Source organism: Pseudophryne corroboree, chromosome 8, assembly GCF_028390025.1.
Source record: "Pseudophryne corroboree isolate aPseCor3 chromosome 8, aPseCor3.hap2, whole genome shotgun sequence".
In the NCBI taxonomy this organism is placed as follows: Eukaryota; Metazoa; Chordata; class Amphibia; order Anura; family Myobatrachidae; genus Pseudophryne; species Pseudophryne corroboree.
In genome coordinates this window covers 264652714-264671721 of record NC_086451.1, presented here as the reverse complement: position 1 = coordinate 264671721, position 19008 = coordinate 264652714, and the positions used below count along the sequence as shown (strand labels likewise).

Below are 19008 nucleotides of genomic sequence, written 5' to 3'. Positions count from 1 at the left end.
TTTATTTATCTATCTCTATCTCCTTACACAATAATAATTGCTGAAAGGGGTAACAACCCCCCCCCCCCCCCTTTTTCTCACTCCCCTTTTTTCTAAAGGGGATTAGGTTAAGGAGTGATCCTGTGCGGTATTCCCCGCTTTTGAGTTTTTGTCTTACATTCAGACCATGTCAACATTCAGGTGCCGACATTTCAAGCACTCCCATCTGAATACATGAACAGTTTCCAAAATAGGGCCAGGCGTACAGTAGATTTGGCTGCAAGCAAATCTTCTAGGTGAAAACGGCAAATGTATAAGGTGCTTGCACATGAAAATTATTCACCTCCCTAGGGTCCCAAAATGGAGGATGGAAGGAGCATCCTATCATTGGCCAAATATACTAAGAGTGTGTTCTCTCAACTATTCACTCACAATAAAGGTACTTATGCACTCATCAGTATATGTATCACTAGATCCCCCCAAAAATAAAATATTCACCAATAATAATGATTGGCAATTACATCTGATTGGCTGACAGGATCTTGATTTCCTCCCACTGTCAGTGGTGGCCGTTGGGATTTACTGTATATGCATTATGTACTTCACATAAATGAGTGGGTCAGTCTGAGACATGAAAGCAGATGGCTATTTGAATTTTAACAGTGGAGTCACTGGAAGTTTGTTTTTAAATGATCTTGATATAAACTTTTATTGTGAATTTCCTATTCAATGGTATTTTACATGGTAAGCACAACATATTAGAGTGCATTAATAAAACAGTTCAAACGTAGTTCGTCTTATGCATCAATCATATACTTTCTTAAATTACATAGGCTGGTAGTCTTAGGTCCAAATTTATGAAGCCTTGGAGAGTGATAAATTGCACCGTGATAAAATACCAACCAAGTAGGTTACAGTAATCAAGGTGGGAATACAGCGAGAATGTTACTATTAAACTTTTACACTGCTGCCTGGGCAGGAAGGGATGAGATGGGTGTGGATCATTGGGTTGACTCTGTCTAGGTCGACAGTCACTAGGTGGACCACTGAATGTAGACAGTAAGTAGGTCATCACTGACTGAAGGTCGACAGGTATGGAAGGTCGACATGGTAATTAGGTTAATAATAACATAGTATCTAAGGCTGAAAAAAGGCAATTGTCCATCGAGTTCAACCTATTTGTGGTCTCCTATGCAGGATTATTTGGTCTAAAATTTTGACTGATGCTGATGTCTGCCGTTACGTTTTATCCCTCTTTTTATAATAACTATAGTGCGTGACTAAGCACCATAACCCTGGATATCCTTATCCATTAGGAATTTATCTAACCCATTCTTAAAGGTGTTGACTGAGTCCGCCATTACAACTCCCTCAGGCAGGGAATTCCAAACACGTATAGTCCTTACCGTGAAAAAGCCTTTACGCCGTATTGTGCGGAATCTCCTCTCCTCTAACCTGAGCGAGTGTCCACGAGTTCTCTGTGTTGATCTAACCAAAAACGGGTCCTGCGCAAGATCTGTCCCCTTATATATTGTCCCCTTATATATTTGTAGATGTTGATCATGTCCCCTCTTAGTCTCCTCTTTTCCAGTGTAAACATGACTAGTCTTGCAAGCCTTTCCTCGTATTCCAGCATCTCCATGCCCTTAATTAGTTTGGTCGCCCGCCTCTGAACCTTTTCTAGCTCCAGGATATCCTTTTTGTAGTATGGTGCCCAGAATTGTACACAGTATTCAAGGTGTGGCCTCACTAGTGATTTATATAACGGGAGTATAACACTCTCGTCCCTAGCATCAATTCCCCGTTTTATGCATGCTAATATCTTATTAGCCTTCTTTGCTGCAATCCTTCTTTGGGTACTACTGCTTAGTTTGCTATCTATGAGGGCACCTAAGTCCTTTTCCAGTACAGAATCCCCTAATTTTACCCCATTTAGTACGTAGGTTGACACAGGTTTTTTTTTTTTGGGGGGGAGTTTCTTGTCCCGAATTGCCATCTGGGACCACCGACAGTTGAAACGCGTTCGCTCAACATGCTTCGGGCATGGTGGCTTGCTAGAAGGTTTATAACAAACTCTGTGCCCACCTGGATAGAGGAGGTATGAAAAGGTCCTGCCCCCCCAAAAAAAAACTGTGTCGACCTTATGTGTGTTGACCTTGCCCATGTTGGCCTAATGACCATGTTGACCTTCTATTCCTGTCCACCTAGTCATGTGTCGACCTTCAGTCAGTGTCAACCTACTTACTGTTGACCTTCAGTGGTCTACCTATTGACTGTCAACCTAGACAGGGTCGACCTAAAGACTGGATGAGATTATAGGGCCTATTCTGAGTTAGACATCAGGCGCATCCTTTTCCGCTTTCCCATCTGTCCATGAATGTCTACCAACTACATTATGGTAATGCAAGAATCAGCCCATGTCTAGTAAATTCTGTGCGTCTGCATGTGGAAGCCTGTCCCACAGCTGCCACTATTGTTATCAGAACTTACACCAGCCCCATGCTGAATGCAATACATCTGTCTTAAACAGACAGCATGACTGTCTGCACAATGCAAATGAGCATTGACGTTGGCCAGCAAGTCATGGCTCACCCATGAGTGAGATTAGTTCCATGTGATCCCATCTGCCATCCTGAAGTTCCCATTTCCTGGATATGGCGCTTTATTAAACCCGATGGCTTACTTACAGATCAGATGGTGTGGGATCTGCGTATGTTCAGAATGGATCTTGCAGTATTGCGCACAGCCTCCTGTCACACCTAAACAACGTTGGCCGGCATGTCCAGGATCTGCATTGCAGGATGCAAACTTCCTGCACCTGGGTGTCAATAGCCAACGGCCAGCATGATTAAGCTTAGGCTAATGCCGGCTGACCGGTGCCTAAAATAAACCATCACCATGGACGTGATGGTGATCCGAGGCAAAATCCCCAGATGCAGCTCTCGGATCTCGCAAATGCACACAGGAGGCGTCTATCGTCCTACAGAGGCCTCCTGCTGCCTTTGCATTTTAATGACGCGGAATGCCTTATAATCATGAATTAGGCCCAGTGTCTCGCACTGATGGGTGGATCAATACGTACTAATTAACAAATTCTCTCTGTGTGCGTAAGTCTAAATTGGTGCCAATGCTGAATTCTGTGAGATCTGCCCACAAGACTATCTCAGAATCAGACCTCATATACAAACCTGGAATAAAGCCAGGGAAAAGTGATATTTCTAATGATAAAGCTGGATTGTATGTGACCCAGGCACATTTCCCCAGACTCTACAATGGGTATTATAACTCCATTTACACAACGCTGTACAGGACAGAAACATAAAAGAGGTATAATTACCATTAATAATATTGGTACGTTGGAGAATACACATATTTTCATCTCCATTACATCCTATGGTGTCCCCGGTGTAACAATAGTCAGAATAAGCAGAGAGACACGTCCGGCAGGTCAGACCATTGGGCTGGGAGCTATCAGCGGCTACTGTAAAACAGGAAGATTCAAAATATACAATATATAGATAATATCGTTTGCCATAGAAGAGTTGGGTGTGGTTCATTAAGTCGACCTGAGTTAGGTTGACATACATTGGGTCGACCACATTTGGTCGGCATGCATTAGGTTGACATGACAACTAGGTCGACATGTGCTAGGTTGACATGGAAAAAGGTCAACATGAGGGTTTTTTTACTTTTTTGGTGTCGTTTTCTTCGAAAAGTGACGGGGAACCCCAGTTAGTGCACCATGACCCCTCGCACGGCTCGCTTCGCTCACCATGCTTCGTGCATGGTGCCTCTCTCTGCTACCGCGGGGCTCGGCACAGGTTAACGTTCCCAATTGTAGTCCACGTGAATCGTTAAGTATAAAAAAGGTCAACATTTTTTTTAAAAATTGTCAAAAACTCATGTCGACCTTTTTCCATTTCGACCTAGTACATATCAACCTAATGACCATGTCGACCTAGTGGTCATGTCGACCTAATGCATGTCAACCAAACGTGGTTGACCCAATGTATGTCGACGTAACGACCACCATCCAGTAGAGTTTCATAACCCTATAAATGTAAAAGGCAACAGATCCCAGAACTAATAGGACATCTAATATCCAATTTAAATTAGAATATGGGACAGATTATTTATTTTAATACACAATGTGAGACTGATCTTCTATGCAGGTGACCTCATAGGGATGTGGTCATAATGTTGTTTTTTTATATTTTATTGATTCATTTTTTTTATATACGAAATTAGGTCTTTTTAGTGAATGTAGTATGGAATTACACTTCATTTCACTATGAAGGTTCATTGTTATTGTCAGGCTATTAACTGCACCTGTGAGAAGGTGTAACGCATAGCAGGCATACTCTCATTCCCGACGGGGTACTTTGTGGTCCACCAATATGTTAGTGGAACGTACAATCTATGCAGAATACACAGAGGGGCTTCCAGTTCCACCAGAAGTCGATGTTCTCCACTGTGCGGTGCGTTCCAAGCCTTGCGCACCACACGGAAGAAGGGTCGCTCAGCAACGGAGCTTCTGGTTCTGCTGGAAGTTGATGCGTTCCACTGTGCATTAAGTTTAACGCATAGTGGTAATTTCAGTTTGTGGTCCCTATAAATCTGTTTGAGATTTGCCAACTATCTATGGGAGCTCCATAAATGATGTATTAGTAGAATTGTTTTTTTCATGCTTACTTTTTAATGTTTGTTTTCATCTCTCAATTTAAATATGGGTACCCCACCCACTTGACAGGATATCCGGTTTTTAGGTATAAATACCTGGTCATTTGCCCTCAGCACTCACTTTGACAGAGACTTAGGTCGAAACGCGTCAGGTGTGAGGGTCTGGAGCACTGGGAACTCTTTAGGTCACACCATTAAAGGTGAGGAAAGTCCGGATACTTATTTCTCAACTTTTTTTGGTGTCATTATCATCTACCTGAATACTTTGCCAGTGTGTCCGGTTTTATATGTTCAGATGGTCATAGAATTTTGGAATAAAATAATCTTTTTAGTATACATCTGATGAGATTTTATTATACTACATACATTACCCACTTCATATAAGTTCTGGAAGGATGTTTTGAAGACACTGACTATATGAAGAGTTAAGAAACCGTTATGGACACGCCCATATGCATCGTACTGTAAGTCGGGTATGCTCAATTTCTGTCTCCTTTCTGTGAATATTGGGCATTCTGAAGTTGATAAGAACATGGGATTGAAAGATACCTTAATATGCATTGAATTGTCTAAGTGGATGTGAGTACGGTACGCACACCTTTGTACGGAGAGTAGGGAGGACTTTAGGAAATATGGGGAGTTGCGCCTTGTTCAAAACATACTAGACCACAGGTTCTCAAACTCGGTCCTCAGGACCCCACTAGAGATGAGCGGGTTCGGTTCCTCGGAATCCGAACCCGCCCGAACTTCATGTTTTTTTTCACGGGTCCGAGCGACTCGGATCTTCCCGCCTTGCTCGGTTAACCCGAGCGCGCCCGAACGTCATCATGACGCTGTCGGATTCTCGCGAGGCTCGGATTCTATCGCGAGACTCGGATTCTATATAAGGAGCCGCGCGTCGCCGCCATTTTCACTCGTGCATTGAGATTGATAGGGAGAGGACGTGTCTGGCGTCCTCTCCATTAGAATAGAGATAGATTAGATAGAGAGAGAGAGATTGTGCAGAGTCGCAGACAGAGTTAGTTTACCACAGTCAGTGACCAGTGCAGTTGCTAGTTAACTTTTATTTAATATAATATATCCGTTCACTTCTCTCTGCTATATCCGTTCTCTGCCTGAAAAAAAAAACGATACACAGCACAGTCAGTCACACAGTGTGACTCAGTCTGTGTGCACTCAGCTCAGCCCAGTGTGCTGCACAGTCATCAATGTATAAATTAAAAGCTTATAATTAATTGTGGGGGAGACTGGGGAGCACTGCAGGTTGTTAGCAGGAGCCAGGAGTACAATTATATTAATTAACAGTGCACACTTTTGCTGCAGGAGTGGTGACCAGTGCCTGACCACCAGTATAGTATTGTTGTATACTACTAATATCTCTTTAAATATCAACCAGTCTATATTAGCAGCAGACACAGTACAGTGCGGTAGTTCACGGCTGTGGCTACCTCTGTGTCGGCACACGGCAGGCAGTCCGTCCGACCAGAATTGTATTATTTATTATTATATACCTACCACCTAACCGTGGTTTTTTTTTCATTCTTTATACCGTCATAGTGTCATCCTAATTGTTACGAGTATACTACTATCTCTTTATCAACCAGTGTACAGTGCGGTAGTTCACGGCTGTGGCTACCTCTGTGTCGGCACACGGCAGGCAGTCCGTCCGACCAGAATTGTATTATTTATTATTATATACCTACCACCTAACCGTGGTTTTTTTTTTCATTCTTTATACCGTCATAGTGTCATCCTAATTGTTACGAGTATACTACTATCTCTTTATCAACCAGTGTACAGTGCGGTAGTTCACGGCTGTGGCTACCTCTGTGTCGGCACACGGCAGGCAGTCCGTCCGACCAGAATTGTATTATTTATTATTATATACCTACCACCTAACCGTGGTTTTTTTTTTCATTCTTTATACCGTCATAGTGTCATCCTAATTGTTACGAGTATACTACTATCTCTTTATCAACCAGTGTACAGTGCGGTAGTTCACGGCTGTGGCTACCTCTGTGTCGGCACACGGCAGGCAGTCCGTCCGACCAGAATTGTATTATTTATTATTATATACCTACCACCTAACCGTGGTTTTTTTTTCATTCTTTATACCGTCATAGTGTCATCCTAATTGTTACGAGTATACTACTATCTCTTTATCAACCAGTGTACAGTGCGGTAGTTCACGGCTGTGGCTACCTCTGTGTCGGCACACGGCAGGCAGTCCGTCCGACCAGAATTGTATTATTTATTATTATATACCTACCACCTAACCGTGGTTTTTTTTTCATTCTTTATACCGTCATAGTGTCATCCTAATTGTTACGAGTATACTACTATCTCTTTATCAACCAGTGTACAGTGCGGTAGTTCACGGCTGTGGCTACCTCTGTGTCGGCACACGGCAGGCAGTCCGTCCGACCAGAATTGTATTATTTATTATTATATACCTACCACCTAACCGTGGTTTTTTTTTTCATTCTTTATACCGTCATAGTGTCATCCTAATTGTTACGAGTATACTACTATCTCTTTATCAACCAGTGTACAGTGCGGTAGTTCACGGCTGTGGCTACCTCTGTGTCGGCACACGGCAGGCAGTCCGTCCGACCAGAATTGTATTATTTATTATTATATACCTACCACCTAACCGTGGTTTTTTTTTTCATTCTTTATACCGTCATAGTGTCATCCTAATTGTTACGAGTATACTACTATCTCTTTATCAACCAGTGTACAGTGCGGTAGTTCACGGCTGTGGCTACCTCTGTGTCGGCACACGGCAGGCAGTCCGTCCGACCAGAATTGTATTATTTATTATTATATACCTACCACCTAACCGTGGTTTTTTTTTTTCATTCTTTATACCGTCATAGTGTCATCCTAATTGTTACGAGTATACTACTATCTCTTTATCAACCAGTGTACAGTGCGGTAGTTCACGGCTGTGGCTACCTCTGTGTCGGCACACGGCAGGCAGTCCGTCCGACCAGAATTGTATTATTTATTATTATATACCTACCACCTAACCGTGGTTTTTTTTTTCATTCTTTATACCGTCATAGTGTCATCCTAATTGTTACGAGTATACTACTATCTCTTTATCAACCAGTGTACAGTGCGGTAGTTCACGGCTGTGGCTACCTCTGTGTCGGCAGTCGGCAGGCAGTCCGTCCATCCATAATTGTATTATTATTATAATATATACCACCTAACCGTGGTTTTTTTTTCATTCTTTATACCGTCGTCATAGTGTCATACTAGTTGTTACGAGTATACTACTATCTCTTTATCAACCAGTGTACAGTGCGGTAGTTCACGGCTGTGGCTACCTCTGTGTCGGCAGTCGGCAGGCAGTCCGTCCATCCATAATTGTATTATTATTATAATATATACCACCTAACCGTGGTTTTTTTTTCATTCTTTATACCGTCGTCATAGTGTCATACTAGTTGTTACGAGTATACTACTATCTCTTTATCAACCAGTGTACAGTGCGGTAGTTCACGGCTGTGGCTACCTCTGTGTCGGCAGTCGGCAGGCAGTCCGTCCATCCATAATTGTATTATTATTATAATATATACCACCTAACCGTGGTTTTTTTTCCATTCTTTATACCGTCGTCATAGTGTCATACTAGTTGTTACGAGTATACTACTATCTCTTTATCAACCAGTGTACAGTGCGGTAGTTCACGGCTGTGGCTACCTCTGTGTCGGCAGTCGGCAGGCAGTCCGTCCATCCATAATTGTATTATTATTATAATATATACCACCTAACCGTGGTTTTTTTATACCACCTAACCGTGGCAGTCCGTCCATAATTGTATACTAGTATCCAATCCATCCATCTCCATTGTTTACCTGAGGTGCCTTTTAGTTCTGCCTATAAAATATGGAGAACAAAAAAGTTGAGGTTCCAAAATTAGGGAAAGATCAAGATCCACTTCCACCTCGTGCTGAAGCTGCTGCCACTAGTCATGGCCGAGACGATGAAATGCCAGCAACGTCGTCTGCCAAGGCCGATGCCCAATGTCATAGTACAGAGCATGTCAAATCCAAAACACCAAATATCAGAAAAAAAAGGACTCCAAAACCTAAAATAAAATTGTCGGAGGAGAAGCGTAAACTTGCCAATATGCCATTTACCACACGGAGTGGCAAGGAACGGCTGAGGCCCTGGCCTATGTTCATGGCTAGTGGTTCAGCTTCACATGAGGATGGAAGCACTCAGCCTCTCGCTAGAAAACTGAAAAGACTCAAGCTGGCAAAAGCACCGCAAAGAACTGTGCGTTCTTTGAAATCCCAAATCCACAAGGAGAGTCCAATTGTGTCGTTTGCGATGCCTGACCTTCCCAACACTGGACGTGAAGAGCATGCGCCTTCCACTATTTGCATGCCCCCTGCAAGTGCTGGAAGGAGCACCCGCAGTCCAGTTCCTGATAGTCAGATTGAAGATGTCAGTGTTGAAGTACACCAGGATGAGGAGGATATGGGTGTTGCTGGCGCTGGGGAGGAAATTGACCAGGAGGATTCTGATGGTGAGGTGGTTTGTTTAAGTCAGGCACCCGGGGAGACACCTGTTGTCCGTGGGAGGAATATGGCCGTTGACATGCCAGGTGAAAATACCAAAAAAATCAGCTCTTCGGTGTGGAGGTATTTCACCAGAAATGCGGACAACAGGTGTCAAGCCGTGTGTTCCCTTTGTCAAGCTGTAATAAGTAGGGGTAAGGACGTTAACCACCTCGGAACATCCTCCCTTATACGTCACCTGCAGCGCATTCATAATAAGTCAGTGACAAGTTCAAAAACTTTGGGTGACAGCGGAAGCAGTCCACTGACCAGTAAATCCCTTCCTCTTGTAACCAAGCTCACGCAAACCACCCCACCAACTCCCTCAGTGTCAATTTCCTCCTTCCCCAGGAATGCCAATAGTCCTGCAGGCCATGTCACTGGCAAGTCTGACGAGTCCTTTCCTGCCTGGGATTCCTCCGATGCATCCTTGCGTGTAACGCCTACTGCTGCTGGCGCTGCTGTTGTTGCCGCTGGGAGTCGATGGTCATCCCAGAGGGGAAGTCGTAAGCCCACTTGTACTACTTCCAGTAAGCAATTGACTGTTCAACAGTCCTTTGCGAGGAAGATGAAATATCACAGCAGTCATCCTACTGCAAAGCGGATAACTGAGTCCTTGACAACTATGTTGGTGTTAGACGTGCGTCCGGTATCCGCCGTTAGTTCACAGGGAACTAGACAATTTATTGAGGCAGTGTGCCCCCGTTACCAAATACCATCTAGGTTCCACTTCTCTAGGCAGGCGATACCGAGAATGTACACGGACGTCAGAAAAAGACTCACCAGTGTCCTAAAAAATGCAGTTGTACCCAATGTCCACTTAACCACGGACATGTGGACAAGTGGAGCAGGGCAGGGTCAGGACTATATGACTGTGACAGCCCACTGGGTAGATGTATGGACTCCCGCCGCAAGAACAGCAGCGGCGGCACCAGTAGCAGCATCTCGCAAACGCCAACTCTTTCCTAGGCAGGCTACGCTTTGTATCACCGCTTTCCAGAATACGCACACAGCTGAAAACCTCTTACGGCAACTGAGGAAGATCATCGCGGAATGGCTTACCCCAATTGGACTCTCCTGTGGATTTGTGGCATCGGACAACGCCAGCAATATTGTGTGTGCATTAAATATGGGCAAATTCCAGCACGTCCCATGTTTTGCACATACCTTGAATTTGGTGGTGCAGAATTTTTTAAAAAACGACAGGGGCGTGCAAGAGATGCTGTCGGTGGCCAGAAAAATTGCGGGACACTTTCGGCGTACAGGCACCACGTACAGAAGACTGGAGCACCACCAAAAACTACTGAACCTGCCCTGCCATCATCTGAAGCAAGAAGTGGTAACGAGGTGGAATTCAACCCTCTATATGCTTCAGAGGTTGGAGGAGCAGCAAAAGGCCATTCAAGCCTATACAATTGAGCACGATATAGGAGATGGAATGCACCTGTCTCAAGTGCAGTGGAGAATGATTTCAACGTTGTGCAAGGTTCTGATGCCCTTTGAACTTGCCACACGTGAAGTCAGTTCAGACACTGCCAGTCTGAGTCAGGTCATTCCCCTCATCAGGCTTTTGCAGAAGAAGCTGGAGGCATTGAAGAAGGAGCTAACACGGAGCGATTCCGCTAGGCATGTGGGACTTGTGGATGCAGCCCTTAATTCGCTTAACAAGGATTCACGGGTGGTCAATCTGTTGAAATCAGAGCACTACATTTTGGCCACCGTGCTCGATCCTAGATTTAAAGCCTACCTTGGATCTCTCTTTCCGGCAGACACAGGTCTGCTGGGGTTGAAAGACCTGCTGGTGACAAAATTGTCAAGTCAAGCGGAACGCGACCTGTCAACATCTCCTCCTTCACATTCTCCCGCAACTGGGGGTGCGAGGAAAAGGCTCAGAATTCCGAGCCCACCCGCTGGCGGTGATGCAGGGCAGTCTGGAGCGACTGCTGATGCTGACATCTGGTCCGGACTGAAGGACCTGACAACGATTACGGACATGTCGTCTACTGTCACTGCATATGATTCTCTCAACATTGATAGAATGGTGGAGGATTATATGAGTGACCGCATCCAAGTAGGCACGTCACACAGTCCGTACTTATACTGGCAGGAAAAAGAGGCAATTTGGAGGCCCTTGCACAAACTGGCTTTATTCTACCTAAGTTGCCCTCCCACAAGTGTGTACTCCGAAAGAGTGTTTAGTGCCGCCGCTCACCTTGTCAGCAATCGGCGTACGAGGTTACATCCAGAAAATGTGGAGAAGATGATGTTCATTAAAATGAATTATAATCAATTCCTCCGCGGAGACATTGACCAGCAGCAATTGCCTCCACAAAGTACACAGGGAGCTGAGATGGTGGATTCCAGTGGGGACGAATTGATAATCTGTGAGGAGGGGGATGTACACGGTGATATATCGGAGGGTGAAGATGAGGTGGACATCTTGCCTCTGTAGAGCCAGTTTGTGCAAGGAGAGATTAATTGCTTCTTTTTTGGGGGGGGTCCAAACCAACCCGTCATATCAGTCACAGTCGTGTGGCAGACCCTGTCACTGAAATGATGGGTTGGTTAAAGTGTGCATGTCCTGTTTTGTTTATACAACATAAGGGTGGGTGGGAGGGCCCAAGGATAATTCCATCTTGCACCTCTTTTTTCTTTTCTTTTTCTTTGCATCATGTGCTGATTGGGGAGGGTTTTTTGGAAGGGACATCCTGCGTGACACTGCAGTGCCACTCCTAGATGGGCCCGGTGTTTGTGTCGGCCACTAGGGTCGCTAATCTTACTCACACAGTCAGCTACCTCATTGCGCCTCTTTTTTTCTTTGCGTCATGTGCTGTTTGGGGAGGGTTTTTTGGAAGGGACATCCTGCGTGACACTGCAGTGCCACTCCTAGATGGGCCCGGTGTTTGTGTCGGCCACTAGGGTCGCTAATCTTACTCACACAGTCAGCTACCTCATTGCGCCTCTTTTTTTCTTTGCGTCATGTGCTGTTTGGGGAGGGTTTTTTGGAAGGGACATCCTGCGTGACACTGCAGTGCCACTCCTAGATGTGCCCGGTGTTTGTGTCGGCCACTAGGGTCGCTAATCTTACTCACACAGTCAGCTACCTCATTGCGCCTCTTTTTTTCTTTGCGTCATGTGCTGTTTGGGGAGGGTTTTTTGGAAGGGCCATCCTGCGTGACACTGCAGTGCCACTCCTAGATGGGCCCGGTGTTTGTGTCGGCCACTAGGGTCGCTTATCTTACTCACACAGCGACCTCGGTGCAAATTTTAGGACTAAAAATAATATTGTGAGGTGTGATGTGTTCAGAATAGGCTGAAAATGAGTGTAAATTATGTTTTTTGAGGTTAATAATACTTTGGGATCAAAATTACCCCCAAATTCTATGATTTAAGCTGTTTTTTAGGGTTTTTTTAAAAAAACACCCGAATCCAAAACACACCCGAATCCGACAAAAAAAATTCGGTGAGGTTTTGCCAAAACGCGGTCGAACCCAAAACACGGCCGCGGAACCGAACCCAAAACCAAAACACAAAACCCGAAAAATTTCCGGCGCTCATCTCTAGACCCCACACAGTGCATGTTTTGCAGGTCTCCTCTCATAATCACAATTTAAATAATGAGCTCCACCTGTGGACCTTTTTTAAATGTGTTACTGAGTAATTAATACACCTGTGCACCTGCTGGGTTACCTGCAAAACATGCACTGTGTGGGGTCCTGAGGACCGAGTTTGAGAACCTGTGTACTAGACAATTGGTCGAACCCTTTGTTCCCCCCTCCCGTTTTCTTATTTCCGGAGGATTCGATAGACCCGTGTCCATTCACTTGGGATCCATGCAGATCCATCCATACTTGGCCATTCACATCAGTCCCTGCCCCAGTTGAGCTTACAATCTATATTCCCTACCACATATACACACATTCATGCTAGGGTTAATTTTGTTGGGATCCAATTAACCTACCAGTATATTTTGGATTGTGGGAGGAAACCGGAGTACCCGGAGGAAACCCACGCAAGTACGGTGCAAATATACAAACTCCACACAGTTAGAGCCATGGTGTGAATCGAACCCATGACCTCAGTGCTGTGAGGTAGTAATGCTAACCATTACACCATCCGTATTAACAATAATCCACATTCACAAGGCTACTGTATATGAGTAATTTTAAACAATCCTATGCAAAACATTGAAAGGGATTTTTATAAAAGAACATTATATCATTCACTATCTCTGTATCTGCACTTATAGCACTTTCCTCAATGTAATTTTCCTTGTAAATCATTTTTATTAGGTTATAGCTTGGCTTAACATTTTATTAAAAGACCCTCGAAGTCTTTAAAGTTAAAATTTCATATGGGTATTTTACTTTGAAAGGAATACTGTCTGAGCTCCAACTTAAAGAAATAAGTGTAAGTCCTTTATGTGCTCTCAGGGGGTCATTCCGACCCGTTCGCACGCCGCGGTTCATTGCTGCGGTGTGAACGGACCGGGACTGCACCTGCGTGGTACCCGCAATGCGCATGCACGTCTTTCACGGCGACAGCCATCACCGGGCAGCGACGCCGCCAGCGGAAAAAGTGATCGCAGCGGCAATCGCAAGAAGACTGACAGGCGGGAGGCGTTCCGGGGTGTCAACTGACCATTTTCAAGGCGTGGTGAGTCGAACACAGGTGTGTCCAGGCGTTTGGAGGACGGATGTCTGACGTCAATTCCGGGACCTTCGTCGCTGGATCCGTCGCACAGGGTAAGTAAGCCTGATCCTGGTCTTCTTTTGCTCAAATCTTTTTTTGCATAGCAGGGCTTGCACAAGCGTTCGCAGCCTTGCTATGCAAAAAATCCCTGCCCATAGGTGGCATCTAGTTGATCACACGGGCTGCAAAAAGTAGCTGCGTGCGGTCAACTCGGAATGAGGCCCAAAATACCCAGGTGTTTTACTTTCGCCAGCAGTTCTAAATTCCGTCAATTGCTACTTTCACAGGTGCACAGAAAATATCATAGTTCAGAGATAGGAAATCAGAATTAAATTGGAACACTTACGTGTAGGTGTTGATGGAGTGCAGTTATCCATGTAACAACAGGACGTGGCCAACTTTATTTTGCTGCTGGGAGTGCTGAGAGATGCATTTGTGTTACACTTCTCATTAGTTACACAAGACAGGACATAGATTTCACTTACTGTGACTCCATCTGCACAAAAAGAATAATGAATTTCAATTAACTAAATAAAACACATTTAAAAAAGAAAGCTAGGTCTTCCCTACTTTATGCTCAAAGTTCTTAGGGGTCTATTTACTAACCTTTGGATGGAGATAAAGGGGGTCATTCCGTGTTGTTCGCTCGTTATTTTTTTTTGCTACGGAGCGATTAGTCGCAAACTGCGCATGCGCAATGTACGCAGGGCGCCTGCGCCAAGTAAATTAGCACAAAAGTTTGGTATTTTACTCAAGGCGTAACAAAGATTTTTCATCGTTCTGCTGATCGTAGTGTGATTGACAGGAAGTGGGTGTTTCTGGGCGGAAACTGACCGTTTTCTGGGAGTGTGCGGAAAAACGCAGGCGTTTCAGGGAAAAACACGGGAGTGTCTGGAGAAACGGGGGAGTGGCTGGCCGAACGCTGGGTGTGTGTGTGACGGCAAACCAGGAACGAAACTGACTGAACTGATCGCTATTTGTGAGTAGATCTCGAGCTACTAAGAAACTGCTAAGAAATTTCTATTCGCAATTCTGCTACTCTTTCGTTCGCAATTCTGCTAAGCTAAGATACACTCCCAGAGGGCGGCGACTTAGCGTGTGCAATGCTGCTAAAAGTAGCTAGCGAGCGAACAACTCTGAATCACCCCCAAAGTGGAGAGAGATAAAGTACCAGTCAATCGACTCCTAACCGCCATGTAACAGGCTGTGTTTGAAAACATGACAGTTAGCAGTTGGTTGGTACTTTGGGGTCTATTTACTAAGCCTTGGATGGAGATAAGAGTGGTCATTCCGAGTTGTTCGCTCGCTAGCAGTTTTTAGCAGCCGTGCAAACGCTATGCCGCCTCCCACTGGGAGTGTATTTTAGCTAAGCAGAAGTACGAACGAAAGGATCGCAGAGCGGCTACAAAATAATTTTGTGCAGTTTCAGAGTAGCTTCAGACCTACTCAACGCTTGCGATCACTTCAGACTATTCAGTTCCTGTTTTGACATCATGAACACGCCCTGCATTCGCCCAGCCACGCCTGCGTTTTTCCTGGCACACCTGCGTTTTTTCGAACACTCCCTGAAAACGGTCAGTTGACACCCAGAAATGCCCTCTTCCTGTCAATCACTCTGCGGCCAGCAGTGTGACTGAAAAGCTTTGCTAGACCTTGTGTGCAACTACATCGTTCGTTGCAATTGTACGATGCGCATGCGCATTGCGCCACATATGCATGCGTAGAAGTGCCTTTCTTTTGCCTGATCGCTGCGCAGCGAACAAAAGCAGCTAGCGATCAACTCGGAATGACCCCCAAGGTGGCTGGAGTTAAAGTCCCAACCAACCAGCTCCTAACTCTAATTTTTCAAACACTGCCTGTGACACGGCAGATAGACGCTGATTGGCTGGTACTTTATCTCCGTCCACTTTATCTCCATCCAAGGCTTAGTGAAAAGACCCCATAATCCCAAAAATTACCAACTCACTGCTTTCCTAATAACATCCCCTGGGTGGGGTTCATCCACTAGAACACACATCACAGCAGGACCCCAGCACTTACATGTAGCCGAGTCCTCCCCGCATCACCTCTGTTTACCTCGTTACCATTATCTATGAATAGTTACGCTACAAAAAGAGAAATATAACTGAACATCCACATACAGTAATAAACACTATCCCACTTACATTATATTCACCTTCCATGCTCTGGAAATGTTTTAGCTTCCTTATAATACAGTACAGTAGGTGTAATTGCATGGGTGTTCTCTGCTCAACATGACAGTACAACACAAGGTGAGTGGTGAGGACCTGCTATCCCTAGAGGCAGGATTTTCGGGAGGGGGGGGGGATTCCAAATATGAGTATGTGTGTATACGTATATATCTGAACATACATACAAACACAAACAGTAGTATACTAACAAACACACATAGCATACACACACACACACACACACACACACACAGGGTCGAGTTAAGGGTGGTGGGGGCCCAGGGCAACGTAGATTGTGGGGGCCCCCACCTATGATTTCTGGCAAAGTCGTCACTCCTCCTTCCCAAGGCCGAGCGCGCGCGCGCTCGCATGCACACACATACACACACACACTCACATACATACACACACATGCATATTTTTACTTACATTGCAGCAGGGAGCGCAGGCGGTCCTGCGGCTTGCAGACACTGTCTCGCGGGATTACCTTGTCCTGCAAGACTGACTGTGCTGGAGCTCCTCGGCGGCTGCTGTTACTGAACAGCTGAGCCGCCGAAGGAAGACTCCTACAAAACATATGGTGTGGGGGCCCCTAATGTGTGGGAGCCCCGGGATGCCCGCCCTCTTGCCCCTGCCTTAATCCGGCTCTGCACACACACACACACACACACAGCAAGCTTACTTACACAAGCCAAGGGCTGAGGAGCCTGGCTGCCAGAGTGGGTGAGCAGATGGCATATGAGTGGAGCTGCTGCTGCTACTGGGCATATACAGGAACACCACCCTTGACCATCTGTATCCAGTACAGAGAGCTCCGCCAACCAATGCTCTGTCCAAGCAGATGCCAAACATGTGCGGCTTCTCCGATCTAGGGATGGCCATCGGTGGGTTGGCCATCAATGTTAAGAAACCATATGCTAGGGAACCATCAATGGTTTCACCCACCGATGGTCATCCCTTCTTTACTATGGAGTGGGCTGCTGGCCAATCAGTGATTGGGGGTGGGACTTGCAGGTGACAGGGGCAGAGCAAAGCTCTTTGTCCAAACATAATGTAGAGGGGAAGAATAAAAAAAAAATCTAGTTGGTCTTTACCATCGTATTCAGAATCGACCATAGACCATCGATTTTGAATCATCGATGGTTGATGGCCATCCCTACTCCAAACACGGCAACAGGTGGCCTACAGCCAGTGAAGACACGGGGACAAGGCTGTCTCCTTCTCTGAAAGAAGATGTGGTCCATTGGGAAGAGGGGAGGGGGGTGTTCTGGGTACCCATAAATCGTTCCTGTGCCCGCCACTGAGAGGTGTCCAATGTACCATTAGTAGGGCGGGTAAGGGTAGTGAGAGTGTCATGCCTTTTTGTAAATACAGATTGTATTTACTATTAATTTTCAATATTTTTCAGGAAATCAACCAAAAACAGCGAAGTGATTTTGAACTAAATTTCCACATTGTTACTAACATTGGGGCTAATTCAGACTGATGCCCTTTGTGGCGTGCGCTCGCGCAGCGTGCGCTCTGTACGTGCACAATCCGGGAGCCCAGTGAGATGCTAAAAGCATCTCAGGGCTGCGATCGCCTCTGCCTGATTGGCAGGCAGAGGCGGTCGCGGGGTGGGAGGGGGCGTGTCAACAGTGGCCCTCATTCCGAGTTGTTCGCTCGCTAGCTGCTTTTAGCAGCATTGCACACGCTAAGCCACCGCCCTCTGGGAGTGTATCTTAGCTTAGCAGAATTGCGAACGAAAGATTAGCACAATTGCGAATAGAAATTTCTTAGCAATTTCTGAGTAGCTCGAGACTTACTCCTACACTGCGATCAGTTCAGTCAGTTTCGTTCCTGGTTTGACATCACAAACACACCCAGCATTTGCCCAGACACTCCCCTGTTTCTCCAGCCACTCCCGCGTTTTTCCCTGAAACGCCTGCGTTTTTCCGCACACTCCCATAAAACGGCCAGTTTCCACCCAGAAACACCCACTTCCTGTCACTACGATCACCAGAACGAAGAAAAATCTTCGTTAGGCCGTGAGTAAAATACCAAACTTTTGTTTTCTAATTTACTTGGCGCAGGCGCACTGCGAACATTGCACATGTGCAGTTTGCGACAAATCGCTCCGTTGCGAAAAAAACTAACGAGCGAACATCTCGGAATGACACCCAGTGTTAGAACGCCATTGGCGGGGCGCGGTCCAGAGAGCGCAAGCATGTCCGGACCGTTGCGGGGGGTGGGCCGCGGTGGCTGCATGATGTCACGCATAGCCGCTGCGACCCAGGACGCGGCGAGTAGCCGTCTGCCAGCACACAGTGACCGCTGTGAGGGGTGAGCTGAAGCCACTGCTATTACCCACACTGGCACTACACTACAGGGGTTTTAACCCACTGTAGACATGATTCTTTTCCTCAGCCAGTATAAAAAAACCAGGAAGACCGCACGTCATTAAGGGGACGGGGCTTCACTATCCAGCAGCTCACCAGTGCCATTTTCCCTCTGCAGCTATACACAGGCAGACTGGCTGGGAAGCGCAGCTCCTCCACAAGGACTCCAGAACATCTCAGCCAAACCAGGGGTTCATAGCAAAGGAGGGGGGGAGCAATATTTGGTGTACTAAGCCCTATTAAGGGTATTTAGATTGCGACCCAGCTAAACATGTAGTTTAGCTATAGCGACGCTGTCATACTCTGTGTCTCCCTAGAAGGGCTCTGTGTGGGTTAACTGTGTTTTAACCTGTTTCGTGTGTGTGTGTGTGTGTGTGTGTGGGGGGGGGGTTCTTTCACATTCACTATGTCAAAGAAGTGTGTATCATGCACAGCAGAGTGTTTTTCTCAATCTGGGGGATCACTGCAGTGTACTCAGGATAGTACACATTCTCAGGCTAGTAGATCTGAACC

At 45.8% G+C, this 19008-nt stretch overlaps 1 protein-coding gene across 1 annotated transcript in view; it reads right to left on the bottom strand.

Annotated features, from left to right (window-relative positions):
- The window catches only part of LOC134949828 (phospholipase A2 inhibitor and Ly6/PLAUR domain-containing protein-like), a 39423-nt gene that overhangs the window by 9912 nt on the left and 10503 nt on the right, over positions 1 to 19008 (bottom strand). Inside the window, exons 3-4 of the mRNA XM_063938544.1 lie at positions 14272 to 14421; positions 3317 to 3460 (exon numbers count right to left, since the gene is read on the bottom strand). Coding sequence (XP_063794614.1) covers positions 3317 to 3460; positions 14272 to 14421 — 294 coding nt within the window. The remainder of the gene's footprint in view (positions 1 to 3316; positions 3461 to 14271; positions 14422 to 19008) is intronic.